The following is a 20,035-nucleotide window of genomic DNA, read 5'->3' as shown; positions in this document are numbered from 1 at the left end:
CTTGCTCCTGCTCCACATCACTTCAGTTTTTGCTGATGCATCAGAGCCGGGTACTCTGTGCTTTCCTCCGAGTGCGTTGGTTGCCCGCCGACGTTGCATTAACGGCAGTTTGAAAAGAGGCGGTGGCTGATTGAGCATGTGTATGAAGGATGTATGTTAGCCTAGCAACGTAGTTAGTTTGCGAATGCGGACCACGCTAGCTGAGGCAAGGAGGACAACTTGAGAAATTTGGGCTGGAGTTCTGGGGGGCTTCGAGCTGATGGGACCCAAAGCCAGACCCCCCTTGCCAGGTAGAGGTTGAGTATGATTGGATGATGTGGAGGAGCAGGGGCAGTGGTGAGGTGCAAGTTTTCGTCACGAGAACGAGAAGGGAGAGGAACGGTTTTATAGTGTGTAAAAATGGAGGGGAGGAGTTTGGGCGTGGTCCTTTTCCCAAACTTTCAGTTATTACATAACTCCATTTCAAAGTAATGTCAGTTGAAAATCAGATCAATCAGATCTTAATTTGACACATGATTCATTCAGGGTCAAATAATAATGGGCAGGAAATTCTTGCTGGTTCATTTTGAATGATCTGGTAACATTTTACTGGTTACTAGAACTGTTCTCAGCTGCTGATAAAATACATGTATAAATTTTGAATTTGATCTGATTTTAAATGATAGCACCAAGTAAAAGCAACCATTGGCTGCAATTAGGCTAAACTGTGACACACTGGACAATTGCACACGGTTTATCTAATACTCTTTCAGTAGATAAACATAGCTAACAATGTGGGCTTACAGAATATGTGGAAAAATATCTGGTAAATACTCAAGATTACCACAGACCACTGCAAACACCATATACGTTAACAGATCAGTTTAATAGATTGCAGGCTATTAAAGATAAACAATTCATGAGATTTACAGGGCCGTTGCCTACTAGACAAGGACATGGTTGAGGTTAGGCCAGTTGCAAAAATATGGTGTGGACCACTGCTCTAGGCTAATGTGGCTACACAGAAAAAGTAGGGCAGGAGAGAAGAGGGCTGCTGGAGCTTTAGTGCTGTGGAGGTGGAATAAATCTTAGGCTGGTCTGGGACTTGCGCGCTCTCTCTCTCTCTTTTTCTCTCAGGAAGACTCTGATAGAGGCTTAAGCCCTCCAGCCGTAGAGCAGAAGACCAGCAGAAACACAGGAGCCAGAGCAGGGTGAGGGCTTTCCGAGAGAGAACTCTGGCTTTTCTCCAGTCAGTGAGAGCAAGTGTGTGTATGTGTGTGTTTGGGGGGCTGGTATCGGCCTTCTCAGCCTTCAAAAGCTGGTGAATCCATCCAGGCTCAAAGAGGGGATAGGCTTAAGGCCTGTGGAGTAATTGGCCCTTTCTGTAATCCACACAACAGACTACTTGCTCCTGCTAGGATGATCTCTGGCCCTCAGCTCTTCAGTCCTGCTCCCTGCTGGTGTTTGCTGGCCATCGGTGGAAAAGAAATGATTGGTTATGCTATTTGATCTTTGATAGAAATATGATATTCAGTAACTGCGTGTTGTAATAGGTAAGCTACATTCAAAAGTATGTACACACCTGTTCATCCAAACTTCTGAAATCATGGGCTGTCTAAATACTTGTGGACAGGTGGTTTACAATAATCGAGCACTTGATTATGAGCACTATACTAATACTGGGTGGGGTCTCCCTTTGTTGACATAATCGCGGACTGCAGAGTTTTTTAAGTGCACTTTCAGTCCCCCACTCCTCCACAGCCCAAAGGTGTTCTAGTGGATTCAGATCCGGTGGTTTAAATGGTGCTCAAAGTGTGCCAAGAAAACATTCCCTACACCATTACACCACCTCCACCAGCCTGGACTGTTGACACAAGGCAGGTTGGGTCTATAGATTCATGCTGTTGGTGCCAAATTCTGACCCTACCATCTGTGTGTCTCAGCAGGAATCGAGATTTATCAGACAGGGCTATGTTTTTCCAGTCTTACACTGTGCGGTTTTGGTGAGCCTGTGCACACTGCAGCCTTAGCTTTCTGTTTTTGGGTGTTAGAAGTAAAACCCAAAATGGCCTTCTGCTGTTGTAGCACATTAGCATGGTACTTTTAAATTGTCATCATAAGTGTTTCCAATATAAACAGTGCAAATTACGTTGCTAAAATCAAAAAGTGATATCATGTCCCCTCTGTGTTTTTTATATCAGTACAGTAGTTTCTCAGCAGGTCAGGAGTTTAAAGCAGTTCTCTCAGCTGAAGCCCATGTTTTACGCTGATGTGCTGATTTTTTTTTTAAAGTCATCTCCCAAAAGAGATGGGTAAGTCAGGGCACAACTAAAAATAACAGTGGAGAAATGTATAGCAGATTTATATCCAGCTAAAGAAGAGAAAGAGGCATCCAAGCACCAGTATGCTGGGTAACAATGGAGAAAAGGGAATTATCAACTTAATGTACTCAGTGCAGCAGCCTGGAAAGAGGATATGAGTCAGCAGCAGTCACTGTGCCCGCTGCCCACGGTGTCTGGAGCCATAGACACTAATGAGAGAGTGAGAGAGAAAGAGAGCTAAGAAAAAAAAAGTCTATTATATGCTTATTGGGTTTACTTTATCAGCCACATACTGAAGAATATAGTAAAGTATGTGCAATAATTACCAGTTTCCCCCATACACCAAATATACCTGATCAGCAACAACATGTTTTGCTTCCAATGTTTCCTTTTATAAATCTGCACAGGTGCCACAATGCTAATGTCATTAACAAGTAATGGAAGCTTATGATCACCAGTTAACACTGTGCAAACCTCCCAAATTACCATACACGTGCCTTAAACCATTTTTTTTCAACAACTGGTCTTTGGTCATTAGTCCCCAAAACTTACAGACTATCGTTTTAAACATGCAGCATTATACAAGGGCCAAAATGACACTGAGACAGGACTATAAAACACCTAATTCTTCTCCAATGAAATGCAACACAATGAAAGCTCAGATCAAATACATGGAAGCTGGCCTGCACTAATGCAGTGAACTGTGTGTGTGTGTGTGTGTGTGTGTTATGCAGGAAGAACCATCTGTTCTCACCAGTAAGGATGACTCACAGGACGATGTGAGCGATGGCATCTGTGCTCTTTCACTGCACCCTACCATTCTCTTAACGCGGTCTCTCACACAAACTATCCTCACAATAGACTTCTCTCCTCACTTCCCATCACTTTCTACTTCCCGTCAGACCTATGTCAGACCTATTCTGAACTACTCATAATTGGCACTATGTTGTGGTGTGTGTGTGTGTGTATTCTGATACCTATAACTGATGCCCTAGAATGGAAAACTCTATTTACCTTAGCATAGTTTAATAATGAGAGTTCTGTACTATGCTGCTAGGCTAAAAGCTAACTCTAGCAGACCCTACTACAATCTTTTTATATAGGTAACGGCACACTGTGCCGACTAGACATAAAAATACAGGAGAAACTGCTGTGAAATTATTTCATGCGGTTGAATGAGTTCAACAACAAGCATAAGTCATTTCCAAAATATTGCTTCAGTATTTTGTCTAGGTATTTGGACTTTCTTTAAAAAATACTTTAAAAAAGCTCTTGCTATCTATTACCAGCATATCTATTGCAAAATACAGGTTGTTCTAAAAAGACTGGACATTTGTGTTTGTGTGTTCGTATCCGTATTCCTGTCTCCATATTGGCGGGTTGTGGTTGGACCCCACTGATTGCCTCAGAAATCAGTGTGTTCTATGTCAATTTCAAACAAAACCTTTTATCAGCCACCATTTCAAAGCTATTGAAGAAAGAAATCTTTATGTGCAAAAATGAAACAAACTTCACTGCTACTGTTCTCTTAGTTCTGATCCCATAAAATATAAAAGACCCATAAAAATAATATTTGTGATTTGGGTGAATAAAAAGTATGAACTGCAGTGGTGTGTTTGGTAAGAGAAGGGATTCTTCATTTTCCTCTACTTGAGAGACCCCCCAACTTTCCAAAGTGAAAAATAATCTGGTTTACAGATATTCAAGTGAAAGAAGTCATTCATAAAATAATATAGTAAAACAGTGTATGTAAGAGAAAATATTAGGTGTACAATTATGTAAATCAGACAAAAACGTGTACTCCTTTTTATGTCTGTTTTCTGACACAATTTTTTGCTGATGGTTGTTCTCTCTCTGTGTGCAATGATGAATGGACCAATAGAAATGCTCCATATTTATGTATATTCTTTTACATTGACTTCAATTGAAGGTTAGGTAAATGTTAAGTTGCCATTTCTGCAATACAAGGTTTTTTGTGTGACAGTGATGATATATTGGTTGCAATTGGTTCAATTTGCACTGATGACTGATGATGACAATGAATAAAAATGTGATGTAAAGTAACAAGAAATGAATAGAATAATCATTATATCAGGTGCTGAACAGGAATGTAATTATACAATGTGCTGTACTGAACTGTATCACAGCAACAATCAGTATTGTGTTGTATGATTGCATTGTGCTAATGGGTAATCTTGAGATTACTTATACTTAATATGAATTTCAGTATACTTGAAAAAAGTATGCTTTATTTCTCTGTGCAAATTTGGAAACTTCATAAAATAAATACTAAGTAAATGTGTTTTTTTCATGATAAAACAATACTTTTAAGAAATGTGTTATATCGTTAGATTATATATAGTATTCCAAATTGCTAATTAGACGTATATGACTTTAGTGCACTAAAATACATGCTTGCTAATTATTACAAGAATTATTTAAACACACTTTTATAGTGTTTTAGAATTTAATCAGGCAATTATGACAAATATACTCAAACTGTTTTAGAGGAGTGGCAAAAGCAACGTATGACTGATATACTTTATATATATGAATCTATATGGTATATATTAAATGTAAAGCAATATCATTTTAATTACATAGTACAAACTAGTGGTTTGCAAAATAACTGTTTTAACACAATGTAAGTATACATTTTTTTCCTCCATGGGAAGACGCACAAAAATCTGTACTTAATTAACTACTGTATTGTATCAAATACTTCCACACCCACTCCCCCACCCCCAATAGATTGTGCACCCCTAGTCTTCTCTCCCTATACTACTACTTTATGTACGATTCTGGCAGAGCCAGCAGGGGTTGTGGGTCAATAGATAGTCGATGTCTGTATAGAATGACTGTTTGACCCTCAGACAGACAAACATGCATAGGTGGAGTGCACACAGTCTGATCTACCCCCAAAATGCACACACCCAGAAAATCAATGAATACTACACCACCTTGAATGACTCAAGGTCATTCACTCCCATGCGCCTTTTGTAATGTGCATGTATGTGTGTGTGTGTGCATGCCAGGGAGACATTCAAGACCACCTCCCAGTGGCAGATGCATTTTACGCCTGTATTCAAGTGCATATTTAGAGCTCTCAAATAAATCAAATGTTCAATTCCATTTAATAAAAAATAATAAAAAAAGACAGTCTGGAGAATGCATCAATGCTTCACATCCCTGTATGTTTTGCTCAACAGATCATCTATCATCTATTGAAACTGTAAAAGAAAATAAGAAAATAAAATCACTTACTTTAACAAATAAGGTTACCATGCACTCTTAAAAATAAAGGTGCTACGAGAGAGAGATGTATGAGTGCGAGGAACCTTTACAGAAGGAAAATAATCTTTACATTAGGTGAAATGCTCTGAAAGCCTTTAACAGGTTCTTCACACTCACACATCTCAATCACAAACACAGTTCTTTATGGAAGTGGTTTAGTACAATTTGACAAACATAAAGCATATCCAAAAACTATACTCTTTTCTAGGTTATTTAAGATTTCACATCTATTTTAAATGGAGTCCGTTCTAAAAATACTGCCCATCATTTGTGTTCTACTGTCTACAAATTGGTGCTTTGTATTTGGACCCTGTTGATTGCTTCAGAAATCAATGTGTTCTACATCAATGAAGGTGCTTCAAATAGTAACAGAGATGTATGAGTGTGTAGAACCTCTGAATTGGTCAATAATATTTACATCACATGAAGGTTGTTTAAACCTTAAGAGTTACACATCTCTTTTACAAACATGTTTTTTTATGAAACCAAAAGTGGCATCACTCTTCTATGGCATCCCTCAAAACAATCCTTATCTTTAAGAAAGTGGGCCATCTAACAATAGCATAAATGCATTAATGCATCAGTCTGAAGGTGGCAATTTCACTGCATGACTCATAACTGCATGACATCAGTTATGATTTATTGTTTTATTGTCTGTATTCTCCTATGGTGTAAATAGTTCCTCTAGTCAATCATTCAATCAATCACAATGTATTTTTATAGGGCTTTTTACAACTGATGTTGTCGCAACTTTACAAAAATCCTGTAATAAGACAGGATCAACAAAACATAAAACATAAACCGCTGGGTAAACAAGTTACAGACAACCCTGTAAAGAAAAAAGCTGCAGAAAGAAACCTTGGGGGTAACCAAGACTCACAAGGTACTCATACATAATAACATCCTTCTCTGGTCTAAGCTGCTTAGAAATGTGTGATATTGTCACCATAATATCACATTACACTGCTGTTATGCTCAGGTATACTGATATTGTCATAGTATTGGTGATGAGAATAAGGAAGATAATGATGATTGTTACTGGTAATATTAATAATAGAAAGATTAATAATAATAATAGAAAGAATCTATGTAAACTTCAATGTAGTCTGTAATGGAGGGTGGTCAGCTAGTCCAAAGCATGAAGCAGTAACTAGAGGGTGAGCAGCTGGTCTGTGGAGGGTAATAGGAAAGCCTGATGGTCACATTTCTATATGTAAAAACAAATGATTAAATGGAATTATGGTGACATTTGAGATATTAGTAAGATAGGACAGGCTAATGGTCATTTTCCTTGTGTTATGTAATTGAGCCAAAATTAGCATGGGAACAAATCTGTTGTCTTTCTAAACTGCCTAAATTGTATTAGCTACAAGTATCATAGCGTAGTACATTAAACTGGATAACCAGCAATATGTAGCATATCTGAAATCCAGCCTTTTTTAATTAGGCCTAATGGGATTTTTGTCAGTGTTCTGCCAATTTGTCCTGCTCTTGCACCAGTGTCTAAGAAAAAGTGCATGGTGTGGGGACTCCGCTGTCATTCGGCTTCTATCTGAACATAGGCTTGACTGGAGGTGAACGGGGCTCTCTCTGAAAGTCCCAGAGGTCTTCAGTGCTCCAGTAACAAGCCAATCAACCCAATCAAACTGACAGTGTGTTCACCAACACAGCAACATCCACTCACTCACCTACCAACCATGTGTTCCTCTCCCAGACATAAAGCACTGAAAAGGGATAATCAATTAAGGAACGTGTCTGCGTTTGTACTACAAAGAGAGAAAGCAGGCGTTCCCTAATGCAACAAGGTAGGCAGTGCTGAGCTGTAGATGCTTATGCTGTAACCCCCTGAGAAGCCAAAGAGTGAGGCTTACACACTCACTGAAAGCTCAAACCTGAAGAGCAAACACTCAGCACTTTACTTACAGTCAGAGAGACAGGGATGGGGTGGGGGAGGGAATAGAGGGAGGATGCAAATATCTCCATGCCCAGAGAACATGAGACAATAACAGTAGCCTGAGAGAAGAGTCAGGTACCAGTACATCATTTCCTTTTTTAGCTCCCTCTAATCGCTCATGTGCACACACAAACACACACACACACACACACACACATACGGAGGGAGTGTGTCCCCATCAGTGTATAAAAGGCACTCTGGCAGGACTGTTCGTTAAGGTCAAACGATGCTGGAGCCTTTCAACATCTCGCAGCAAGAGGCCAAGCCTGGCTTCAAACAGAAGGCTGCCTTTCAGAAGAGCAGCTAAATAAGGCCTCCATTAAACATGCACTCTCTGACTGTACCCTGAGACCCTGCTGTCTAGCTTTAGCGAGGGAAGAGGGGGGGCTTTCAGTAACTACATTAAAAGCATGTATGAATGTATGATGATACACTATATGTCCAAATGTTTGTGGACACCTCTTCTAATGAATGCATTCAGTTACTTAAAGTTGCTAAAACAGATGTGCAAATGCACATATCATAAAATAGGACTCTCTGGAACAGATAAACATGAACCTATTAGGACCATGCCTAATGCCAGGTGTGGGCTAGAGGGGTATTAAGCCTCCCTTAACTGAGTTGTGGAGCAGTGGAACTGTGTTGTGGAAAGGTGGTGGTGGCGATACAGAGTGTACAAGAAGTCTAAGTGAAGTGTAAGAGTGGATGTGGAGTATAAACAGTGAGTGAACATCGATACAGACATGTTTTGAAGAAGGAAAATGTCAATCCATTGCCACTCTACTGGAGAGTCATCAGGGTGTCCCAACATTCACCTGTGAACTGAAACCCTCCTCCTTCATTAGGAAGGCACTGGGATGTGGAGCTGTGGACCTGAAGGGATGAAGCACCATCCAATACATTTCCATGGACTTTGCAGAAGCGGGATTTGTGATCCAGAACTAATCATCCAACGTCAGTACCTGACCTCCTCTTCAGAGGAATGTTCTACCTTTTGGTGGAAGGCATTCCAAGAGGAATAAATTATGCTACTGAAGCAAGGAGATGACAAACTCCCAATGAAAACCACTGATTTCAGAGGAAGATCACATGTAGCTGTAATGCATTGTGCAGAACTAAGGTTTTTCTGGAAGACATAGGGAATTTTTTCCTATAATAGAGCCAAACACTGCTCTGAGAGACAAGTACAGAGCCGTCTCTCCTTCAGTCTATGGCAGTTCAGACTGTAACAGACTGTGCCGCCACCATCATAATCCACATTCTACCATTCAAACCCATTTAGCCAATTACAAGCCAGACCTTCTCCTATCAATTTGGCCTTGGAAATCGATTCAGTCTCATTCCGTCTCGGAGACTGGAACTCCCTGGAGACTGCCGTGTCTGCAGAAAGCCTGGATCAATAGTTCACACCATTACAACACGCCACATTCCTTCATTACTGGAGGCTCCATGAGCTCATGTAGATGTTCCACAAAAGCCTGTGTTTGTTTAAGGGGGTATTTAGACTGAGCACTGTGGGTTTCTCGAGGGGGAGCGGTTCTCTATAAACACATAAATCACTGTATACAGCACATATGTACACACTCCATCACCTTCTGAACTGACGATCAGCAGGCTGTCCTGCTCCAGCAGACACTTATAGACTGACGGACTGCTGGGTAGGTTTGGATTTGAAAGATACATTCTTTTTGGATTGAATCAGGATGTACAGTCATATGCAAAAGTTCCTCTAGTAAAATGACAATTTTTGTTGATTCTCTAAGAATTAGAAATAGAAACAGACTTTACCACCACTGAACAGTAGGACAATGAAATTCAACCTCCACATTAAACCAATGGGTAAAATATGGGACATAGCAGTGAACACGCACACTAATGAATAGGCAGCACACACACCCAGGGCAGTGGATAGCCACCTCAGCACCTGGGGAGCAACTGGGGGTTAGGTGTCTTGCTCAAGGGCACCTCAGCCATAAATGAGGAGAAAGCTCTGTTCCTTCCTTCCCTCTACTCGAACCAGTGACCAGTGACCAAGCCCACCTTTCTAACATTTCAGGCCACATCTGCAAAATTGTAAAATGTAGTATGTACAAAAGTCCATGCAAATATTCAGCAAATATTTGAATAAAATAACATATTTAAAGCAACAATATGAAGTAATTTCACCTTAAAAACAGCTTCAAAATCATGTTGATTGTACATTGATTTGTAAGGGGGAGAATAGTGTCTCTGTCAGTGCCACACAGGGCTGGAAAGCTGCTACTTATTTATATAACTATTTATGTAAAAACTTGTAATATTACTGTGTCAGTCCACACGATTCTGTCAGTATATCTTTCAGTTTGTCAACAAAAGTGAGCTCATAGCTGTCCAATAGGAAGCTTCCATAGTATGATTTGTAACTACAGTATTGTGAAGGTGTGCTTCTGCAGTTGTGAAAGCCTTTCCATTGGCCGAACATTACACACAGCTGGTAAGATGTTTCTGTCACCTAATTGATATTTAATTGTTTTTTTTTACTGATGCTGGCATTCTGCTGAAGCACTAATAAAGCAATGGCACTTTCCCACTCATTTCCACCTTGCTAGCTAGAGGCCAATCAGCTTTATTAGCATCTAGCAGGAACATGCAATCAGGACAGTGATTCATTTGCCCTTAAGCAATGCAGTGTTTACAGCTAAAGCAGCCAAAGTGTTCCACATACGCACAGCCCATAAGCTACTGCGTGTTAGTTGTTATGCTATAGTGCCTTGCTGAGCGGATTAGATAAACAGATAAACAGGCTTTATGTGGCTTTTGCATAGAGCAGCGTGCCATATCTACAAGGTATAGACATTGATGCATGAGCTGGAACACTCTGTTTAGTTCCTCCTAACTAAAAGTAAAGGACTTTTAGACTTTAAGAAGAGCTACAAACGAAGAATATCAAGTGCTGTAGCGATACATAAGCAATCAAGAAGTACTCTTAGAACAAATCACACACTGGAGAACCTTCTATTTTGGTCTCTGACACCTTATCTAGACATTTCACACACGTTCACACACTTAAACACATTCACACCCCCCTTCCCCACACCCCACACTGACACATCTCTGCTGTTTTTCTTTTTTCTCGCTTTCAACTTCTCTCTCTCTCTTTCTCTAGCTCTATCTGTGTGTGTGTGTGCGTGTTTACTGTGGGAGCAGAGGGATTCCTCGTCCTAAGAGACTTATTACAGAGAGATGATGATGTAACTCATTCGCGTGACTCATTCGTCTCAGAGTGTCTGAGCTCAGCTGTACGTCAGCTGTAACCAGGGGAACACTAACTATCATTAGTTATGTAGGTCGCATTAAAAACACATGCGGCTCAAGCAGCCGACGACTTCCACGCACATGCTCCAGCCAGGGTGGTGCAGGTCCAGAACGGAGCTTCTGAAGACAACACATAGTCATACTGGAGGCACTCTAGAGCGCAACAAAACAAACTATCTAGTATATATATGAGCTGTTTGGGACAAATAGAAATATCACAATTATAACAGGGACATTTCTCATTGGTTTGTATGGGTAAATACATGAAAGGCCATGTATTTGTCTTGTAATTAGAATCCCATAAGACTAGAATTATGGGATAGCATGACCATTGGCTGTTTCCCTAACACAGACTACCCATTTTAGGTTAGCATTTTGACACACAGTATAATTGTCTTTCTTTCTAATTTGTATTATTTTAATAATTTAAAAACTTTCTAGCAAATTTGGAAACTCCACCTATCACTAGCAATGCCCCCAACACTAGGAGGGTGAACAATAGCACGTCTCCTCCGCCTCTTTTTGAACTGGTACTGAGGCAGCATCACTAGGTAGCCAGCATGCTCAGAGGAAGGCATCAAATCCGCAGCTCCAATACAACAGCTAACAGACATCTGTGCTGGCCAATATCACACTAGGAGCGCCAAGCCAAGAATAATGCAGGAGCCTTATCTTTAAGGGTAATGCAAAGTAAATGCAAAGTTAAAGTAAAAAAGCAAAGTTATGTGTGCATGTCAGTAACGTACGGTACGCTGGTCGGCATGGATCGCTGCGGCTGCTGTCAGTGGAGTGGTTGCTGGAAACGGAGGACACGCTAGAGCTCCGGACGAAGCCAAAGGCGGCCAGGCGGGCTGGGGGCAGCCTGGAGTAGCCAGGGGGACGCAGGCCAGATTGAGCAGGCTTGGGCAGCAGGGACTTCACGGACAAACCTGAAGGTGCTGCCTTCCTCTGGTCTGAGAGAAAGAAAAGGACGGGGGAAAATTCAATTATCCAGCAAACACAAAACCTTGTAAATAATAAACACTGGCATCTACACCTCTTACTGTAAGAATGAACTTGGCAACCTGGATCAGATGTGGTCCTAGAGATCAGGGCTAGAGCAGTAATATTATATATGAGAGCAGTATGTTAACCTACTTTAAACCTGTTACTACCAGCGTTTTACACTCTGTCACATATTGGAAGCTGTTTAAAACAGCAATGAATCATCCAACAAACATTCTCTCACTTGCTAGTCAGCCCTTGGCTTATATAATTGTATACCAGCATAGAAAATGCTCTGTACCTCTGTACTCTGTACATGTTTGAAGTGCTACTCAAACAATTCACATGTGGTTAAAGTGTACATTGTCAGATTTTGGGCCTGTTTATACCTGGCATTTTTAGTGATCGAATTACATTCGGATTTCACTTGAAACGCCAGGTGTAATTACCCTCAAGACACATTGTGATTGGATTACGGTCACTCAAACCACATTCTGAGGTGGTCAGAGACGAATCTAGTAAACATTTAATAAAAGTGTAAACTGAATTCTGTCAGGCAAATCGAAATCTCTTGAAAACGTCTGTTGATCTTGGCTTTTCTCTGCCTCTTGCTCCCTTGCTCTCTCTCTTTTGTGCATGTGTTTGTGTGTTCGCATATAGATGAGATCAGTATTACAGAGTTTACATGTCCTTACTAATGTTAAATATAGTCAGTGATCATTTAGGCCTCAGAAGAATTGAAGACGTGTAAATGCAAGCTCATAGCTTTATATAAACTGCAGCACTTTTAATACATAGCCCCCAGGGACAGGTGTTTGAAATAATGTCATTGCTTTGTTAACCTCCTTTACATGTTCACCTCACCTACATGTTTACATGATATCCAATATCAGTATTTTCTAGCAGTGTCATTTCACTGAACAGTATATGACACTCTTCCTACCTCTCAGAGCTAATTTTTATCATAAAAGCTGTAACAGTTATTTACATGGCCTTACTGATGTTAAACCAGTACTGTATAGCATCAGTACTGTATGCTGTATAGCATAACAGCATTAGGGGTCATCTTGCTTATAGTTTAGGACTGGTTTACAGTCTATATGTGGTTAACTGTGCTTACATTTAATGAGTATAACATTTCAATTGCAATAATTATAAATGCTGTTTGAGCTTTAGTCTTCTTTTACCTTACCAATTCAAAACCTTGGTATAATTTTAGAAGTTAAGCAATCAATATTTATGTTCAACACTAAAACATAAAATACTTTATTAGTATTTGAATTTCATGAAAAGTTGTGTTTGCATCTTTTGTTTTTTTTTCATATTTTATCAACATATTTTATAATTTGTCATTGCTTGTCATTGCTTTGTTAACCTCCTTTACATGTTCACCTCCTAACTCACTAGCCACACAGTGATGCCACACCAATTATGCAGTTAAATTTAGACCAATTTTGTCTAGAAGAAGGCAGGACTTCAACAGGAACGTTTAAAGCTGAAAAAATCCACACCCAGAATGCAGAATCAAAATATAGAATCACACATTGACATTTGCTGATTTTGTTTTCACAAATATGTATATAGGGTCATTGTGAATCACCCAAAATCTGATATGGAGAGGGCAGAAAAGAGTAGCGGCAGCTTCTGGGAAGTCCCAGTACAGGCAAGAGTAAAATGTAGAAGTTCAGGTACCGCAAACTGGTGATCACCGGCCCACATTTAGCACTTGGTATGAGAGATATCAGCATGTAGATTTGATTCTAGTGTTTTAGTCACATGTGTGTTTCTCAGCCTTGCAATGGTTAGCTTGACTTTCACTGACTTCATTGACAAACTGCAAAAGATGACCCTCCAAACGTGTCCAGAGCCTCTTATATTCTCTCTTAAACCTGCTCTTACACTCTCAAAGCTCTCTTATACCTGTATTAATGAAGCAATCCAACACACTTGCCTAACCACAAACACCTGTGTAGACCTATGTCTCAAACATTATGCATTATGGTGCTTTGGGGGGGGGGGGGGGGGGTTGTTTAAAAAGTACTGTAATGCTAAAACCAAAATGCATAAAAAAATACCCTTTATTCAGTTCTGAAGAGGCACAGTTGTACTACATGTAAATTGTTTGATTACACACCAATACAAATAAATGTATTTGTATACATATATGTACACAAACAAAAGCAAATACATATAAAACATGTCTTTGTTACAAACACTATAGAGGGGACTGTAAAATGTTGTCAAGATCCAACCCTAAGTGCATCTTTTCATGCGGTCAAGTGATATCTTGCATTTTGTAGGCATGTTGAATTGTCAATAAGTGTATCTGTTTGTATATTGGGTGGGTAAGCTGCTTCTATTTCTTTCTCATCTTGTTTACTGTTATTTATGTCACTACAAACTACAAATGTCGAAGTGACAAATTACTCACTTGGGTTGTATATACAGTGGCGTCACTGCTCTCGTTTTACATTAGCTTTCAAAAAAAGCTTCTGTATGTGATTTTCTGTTAGGATACACTGCCGGCACGATTTCAGTTAGAGGCAGTCTAGCTGTAATTCCTTTCCACATGCACAGCTGTGCAGGGAAGAGGCTCTGTTTGCAGCTCTGCTCTGTAGCTCCTTAACAGCTTATTTCAACATGAATTATTCAAATATCAGTATTTTCTAGCAGTGTCATTTCACTGAACAGTATATGACACTCTTCCTACCTCTCAGAGCTAATTTTTATCATAAAAGCTGTAACAGTTATTTACATGGCCTTACTGATGTTAAACCAGTACTGTATAGCATCAGTACTGTATGCTGTATAGCATAACAGCATTAGGGGTCATCTTGCTTATAGTTTAGGACTGGTTTACAGTCTATATGTGGTTAACTGTGCTTACATTTAATGAGTATAACATTTCAATTGCAATAATTATAAATGCTGTTTGAGCTTTAGTCTTCTTTTACCTTACCAATTCAAAACCTTGGTATAATTTTAGAAGTTAAGCAATCAATATTTATGTTCAACACTAAAACATAAAATACTTTATTAGTATTTGAATTTCATGAAAAGTTGTGTTTGCATCTTTTGTTTTTTTTTCATATTTTATCAACATATTTTATAATTTTCAACTTTCTATTATCATAAAAATAAGCTGGAAAAAGTTTCACAAAATAAATGAAACATAAATGCAATTATGTCATAAAAATGCAAATACATTTGCAATATGTTTTTTTAATAGTATACCAAAGTAAAAAGGCTAACCTTCTAAGGGTTAAAAACTCAGCCCTGTGGATGTGCAGCACTATCACTCCTCCACAGGCCTTCTATGGGAGCCAGGCTGACAGCAGCCTTCGAGCTAAAAAAATCTTTCCACTAAATTCTCCTCAGCGTGAGCGAGCAAAAGACACCTAGCATTTAGCTCACCCCACTCGCCCGCTCGCTGGACGGGTGATGGGGAGGACGCAGCACGGAGCTTCATAGAAAGCAGAAGAATCAGTGAAGCGAATCTGGACACCCACAGAGGCATGCACCGTAGCTGCGGGGGGTGAATTTAGGGGCCCACCCTGGCCCTGCATGAGGTAATGATTTGGGGCAGCTGGAGATAAAGCTCTTCTGCTTCACCTCCCCACAGGCCATGGCACTGGAGCACTGCAGAATGCATTCTGAATGAGCATCTGGAGAGGGACAGAATTCTCTTTTTTGGCTTTCTTTCTCTCTCTTTCTCTCTCTCTATATATCTTTTTCTGTGTTCTCCTTTTATGTACCAGTAAGGAGCAATCTTGCTTTATCTCGCTTTAATATAACAGTCTTGACTCATTATATTTATGCCTTCAAAGTTCATATACACTCCACAAAGCCTTTAAGGCTAAATGCAGCAGAAGAATATGGACATGAGATGAAAAATGCTGAAAGCAACTGCTATGCTGACCAGAGAAGGAAGAAGGGCTGAGGAAACACTGCTGTGGGTATCTCTGTGGGTAAGCCTGGGGAGCACCGCACATCAAGTAGAAGCTGGGAGACCACCACATGCCATGGAGAAGCGAGCAGGCGTTAGGCTAAAAGGTAAACCAGCCAACCAGCTATAGTCCCTTCAGCTAGCACAACCACGCCTGGAGGACAGAGAGGACACCAAGAGCTGATACCTGATCCATTAAAATATGCCTGGATTGGTCCTGATCGAACCATCCCTACTTATATATGTTAAAAAACTCTACTGTTTGGATTTTGTAAACCTTGTCATCACAATCTGTCAACTTTATATATATAAAAAAATATATAGGCAGAATCAGCATTTTATGACTACTGTGAAAATGGTCATCTGTAAAAGTTCACTAACTGCATTAAAAGACAATGCCATTTGTTAAGCTTAGTTATAAGTATGTATCCTATAACTATTTCTCAAATTTATTATTATATTTATGTTTGATCATTTGATGAGATACATGTATGTAGATAGATGTGTTTTTATGTGCAAAACATTTGAGCTGCATGTGCATATGAATTAAAGTTGTTATTATCGTTTCTCTCTTTGTTTCAGAGATGGATTCTAAAGGCGACACATATACGCATTCACACACTATCACAGAGATCACACAGACACACACACACATCCAGGGCCATCAGGGTCTTTAATGAAATTGCAGCCAGTTTTCTCCTTGGAGCAGGGGCTGTGATCATTAAAGATAAATGTGCTTCAGCTTCCTCCCTCTATCTCTACTCTTCTCTATCCCGCCACCTCCCCCACAACTCCCTCCCTCTCACTCCCTCTCTCTCTCCGTCTCTCTCTCTCCCTGCAGACTAGAGGGGAGATTGATGTCTCATAAACATTCATTTCCAGTCGTCGTGTCACAGGCCTCTGCTTTCCTAGACGAACACACAAATGATTCATATGCCACTGCTCCACAGTTTCCCTCTTTTTTTTCATTTGGTCTCTATTTGTGAGGCTGCGGATTTAGAGACTTTGAGCTGAAGGCAACAGTTTTTTTCAGCCATTTCCTGGAGCCTACAATAAATGGGGTAGCGGGGGAGTCAAGTGTGAGTATTTGAACTAAGGAGAGAAAGAGAGAGAGAGAGAGAGAGAGAAATACTTTTTAATTATGCACTGGAGCTAAGGAATTCATTGATTTGTCACCAAGCGTTAAATTTCATGAATATATTATTCTAAATCTGCACTATTCCTGCTGCAAGGATCACTGCAATTAGACGAATATAAGCCCTATTAATGAATAGAGAAATACAGAAAGTGTTTTTGCTGGCAAATGCTACATAATGAAAAAAACCCAAACAAACAAACAAGTGTAAACAGTTAGAACTATATTTCTATACTATGCAGTCGGTACAGTCCATAGCAAGTATAGTGAATTTCAACGGTTCATGATTCTAAATACTGGCTACAATAAATAGAAAAAAAAAATCAAAAAGCCTGAATATAATGATGTTCAAATATTGGACATCTGCTCATTCATTCCTTCATCCAGTAAGGCTAATGACAAGTGTGACAAGGATGTTTGATGATCCCCATCCCACCTCATCCCCAACTCCCCAACTTGTCCCAAAAGTATTGGATGGAGCACCATCCATCATTCCAGAGGACACAGTTCCACTGCTCCACAGCTTAATGCTGTGGGGCTTTATAACCCTCTATCCCACGACTGCTCTATAGAGTCCTATTCTATTAGCAATGGGTGCCATTTAAAGTATCTAAATGCATTCATTTGAAGGGGTGTCCACAAGCATTTAGACATATGGTGTATCTTAATTCTTTAATTTAATTTTATGACAGCACCTATGCTTCAAGTTTAGGTTCTCTTCACCAGTAACCGGACTGAATGGTGACCAATATGGACCCCAAATTACTCTTGGATCAATTCCCATTTACTAGTTAGGTCTCCCCTTTTACCACACAAGGTACTACCAAGTTGGAAAGGTGAAGGCTAAGGTGTGTCACTTTAAGCACCATTGCATCTTTTCAAACAGCTGCTAATGCAACATCACTGGACAGATCAACATGCTTGGAGGGGAACAGTAACAGCCAATTGCTTTATGTCAGGTATCAGATGCCAGCATTGGCTAGCATTGCAACTAAGCTGGAACCAGGGATTTCCTGCATCAGAAGGGAAATCAGAAGGGCATCATTGTGAGAAAGTTAAAGCCAGGGAAGTAAGCAGATGCTATGCCAGGGCTAGGCTAAAAGCTAATCCTCCAGCCAACTGGCTACAATCTATTCAGCTAGGTAACACCTCACTGAGTTGACCAGACATAGAGAGGACAGCTATCACAACACTATCCGGTAAGACTTGAGAATAATTACAAAAAAATGCTCACAATGTTCTTGTAACAGTGTTAAAAACAAAACCATGCTATACTTCCCTATGCTGCACTGCATGGCTCCTGTGAGTCGTCCTGGTTCATAAAACTAGTGAGTTTCATTTTTGAGGCAAAATAACAGGGTTGTCAACAGCCTTGTAACACCACATCCAAAAATGTCAAAACGTACTGAGCTCCAGTCACATTACTATGCAGTTTATGTCATTACTATATACCAAAAACTATGCTTTTTCATAGATAAGCTCCCTATATTTTGACTAAAACTGTCTACTCAGACAGACAAACATAATCATAATGTTATGGAACATAATGCAGTGTAATAAACCACAATACCAATAGTGCACACTCGTTCACTCCTCTCCTTATTACCTCCAAATTCCTTATTACCTCCAAATGCCACAGGGGCATGTTACCAGATTATGACCTCTTTCACATGATCCAGCATGCTGGACAGTCTCATTAACAACTGTATATCAGCATATTAACATGGGAAATAATCTCAGCATATGCATCACTGTGCGTGACAATGTGTGCTCTGCCACTGTGGAGTGCACAGACAGACCAAGCGGGCAAATACTGCCTGGCAGGCAAACACTAACGTTATTTAAGCGTTAATTGCTTTGCACTTCAAAGCTCTGCAGTGCCTCTGGGCCAAAGAGCATGAGAACCTCCTCTATATGCCTCCTTCTGCATTCTGGTGAGGGCACAACACCATAATAACAATACGCAGATATTAACATTTTTCCCCACAGTGTGTAAATGGCTGATAGAAATGATGAAGGTGTATGTGCGCGTGTGTGTACTTAACTCACAACATGCATTTAATAATTCATAATATCATCTTGCCCATATCAAAATCATCAGTCAAAATGATTGGTGCTATATGAGTGTGTATATGAGCTTCAGCATCACTACTTCTGAGAATTTAGTTGAATCCTCATGGGAAACATCCTATGCAGGCACATTTTCCCTCTGGCAACATTCTAGCAACAACTTGTCAGTGGTTTGGGATCAATGTTTTCAGATAAATAATTTTTATTTACCGATAAATGCAAATGAAACAATTTTAATGATAGTCTTTTGTGCCTTCACACATTTGAGAATCTGAAAACGATTAAAGAAATGTTAGATGGATCCAGATTGGCACAGCTCATAATCAGTTCACTATACAGTACTTTCTGTGTTAACTTAATTTAGTCAAAAGTTCTCCCTAAAATGACAAGTTGTCCCTAAAATGACAAGTTGTCCCAAACTTTTGAATAGTAGCATACTATTCATCTATCTTCCAGTTACATACAGCCAGTTTGAGTTTGCTTCTAAAGCATCGTGTCTATCTCTTCCTTATTTTCTGTCTCTCCTTGGTCTTTTCTCTTTTTATTTCTCTCTGACTTTTTCCCCATTGTCAGCTGCCTCTCGGGAGAAGACACAATTCTTTATAGAAGATCCAAACGCCTCCACATCAGATCAGTTCAAAAGTCATTTCCAATTAATTCCCCTATCATTTTCTCATTTGCAGCTTAATCTGAGTTTGGTGCAATGTAGTGGAATTAAGGAGGCATTACCTAAGAGCTCTTGGGGGCTCTGAGTAGATAGGGTCACTGATGAGGTCACAGGGGGGGTGGCTGGTGAAGTCACTGATGGGGTCACCGCCTGCACTGGTTGATTGAGAGCCAGAGGTGACTTCTGCCCTGTAAAGATCCTGGTCTTAGCAGCGGTGGATGGAGTCCTGTTGACAGCACCCACACCAAGCTGTGGTCTCATGGTTCGAGGGGGCCGGAAAATTGACCCCGTCTCTTGTGTCACAATCTGGTTTTCTGGAGGATCCTCGCTTCCACAAGCCTGGGGCCCGAGGGTGGCGGGAGACCTGCCAATCTAAAATGATGAGAAAGAC

General features: G+C 40.1%; 1 protein-coding gene across 2 annotated transcripts in view; it reads right to left on the bottom strand.

Moving 5' to 3' along the window:
• The window catches only part of mtus2a (microtubule associated tumor suppressor candidate 2a), a 91,185-nt gene that overhangs the window by 35,198 nt on the left and 35,952 nt on the right, over window positions 1–20,035 (bottom strand). For both annotated transcript variants that reach the window (XM_072658133.1, XM_072658134.1), the window contains exons 3-4: window positions 19,707–20,016; window positions 11,589–11,795 (exon numbers count right to left, since the gene is read on the bottom strand). In XM_072658133.1, the coding sequence (XP_072514234.1) occupies window positions 11,589–11,795; window positions 19,707–20,016 (517 nt within the window). The remainder of the gene's footprint in view (window positions 1–11,588; window positions 11,796–19,706; window positions 20,017–20,035) is intronic.

This window comes from Salminus brasiliensis, chromosome 16, assembly GCF_030463535.1.
Source record: "Salminus brasiliensis chromosome 16, fSalBra1.hap2, whole genome shotgun sequence".
In the NCBI taxonomy this organism is placed as follows: Eukaryota; Metazoa; Chordata; class Actinopteri; order Characiformes; family Bryconidae; genus Salminus; species Salminus brasiliensis.
The sequence above is the reverse complement of the archived record's forward strand: the minus strand, read 5'-3'. Positions and strand labels throughout refer to the sequence as shown.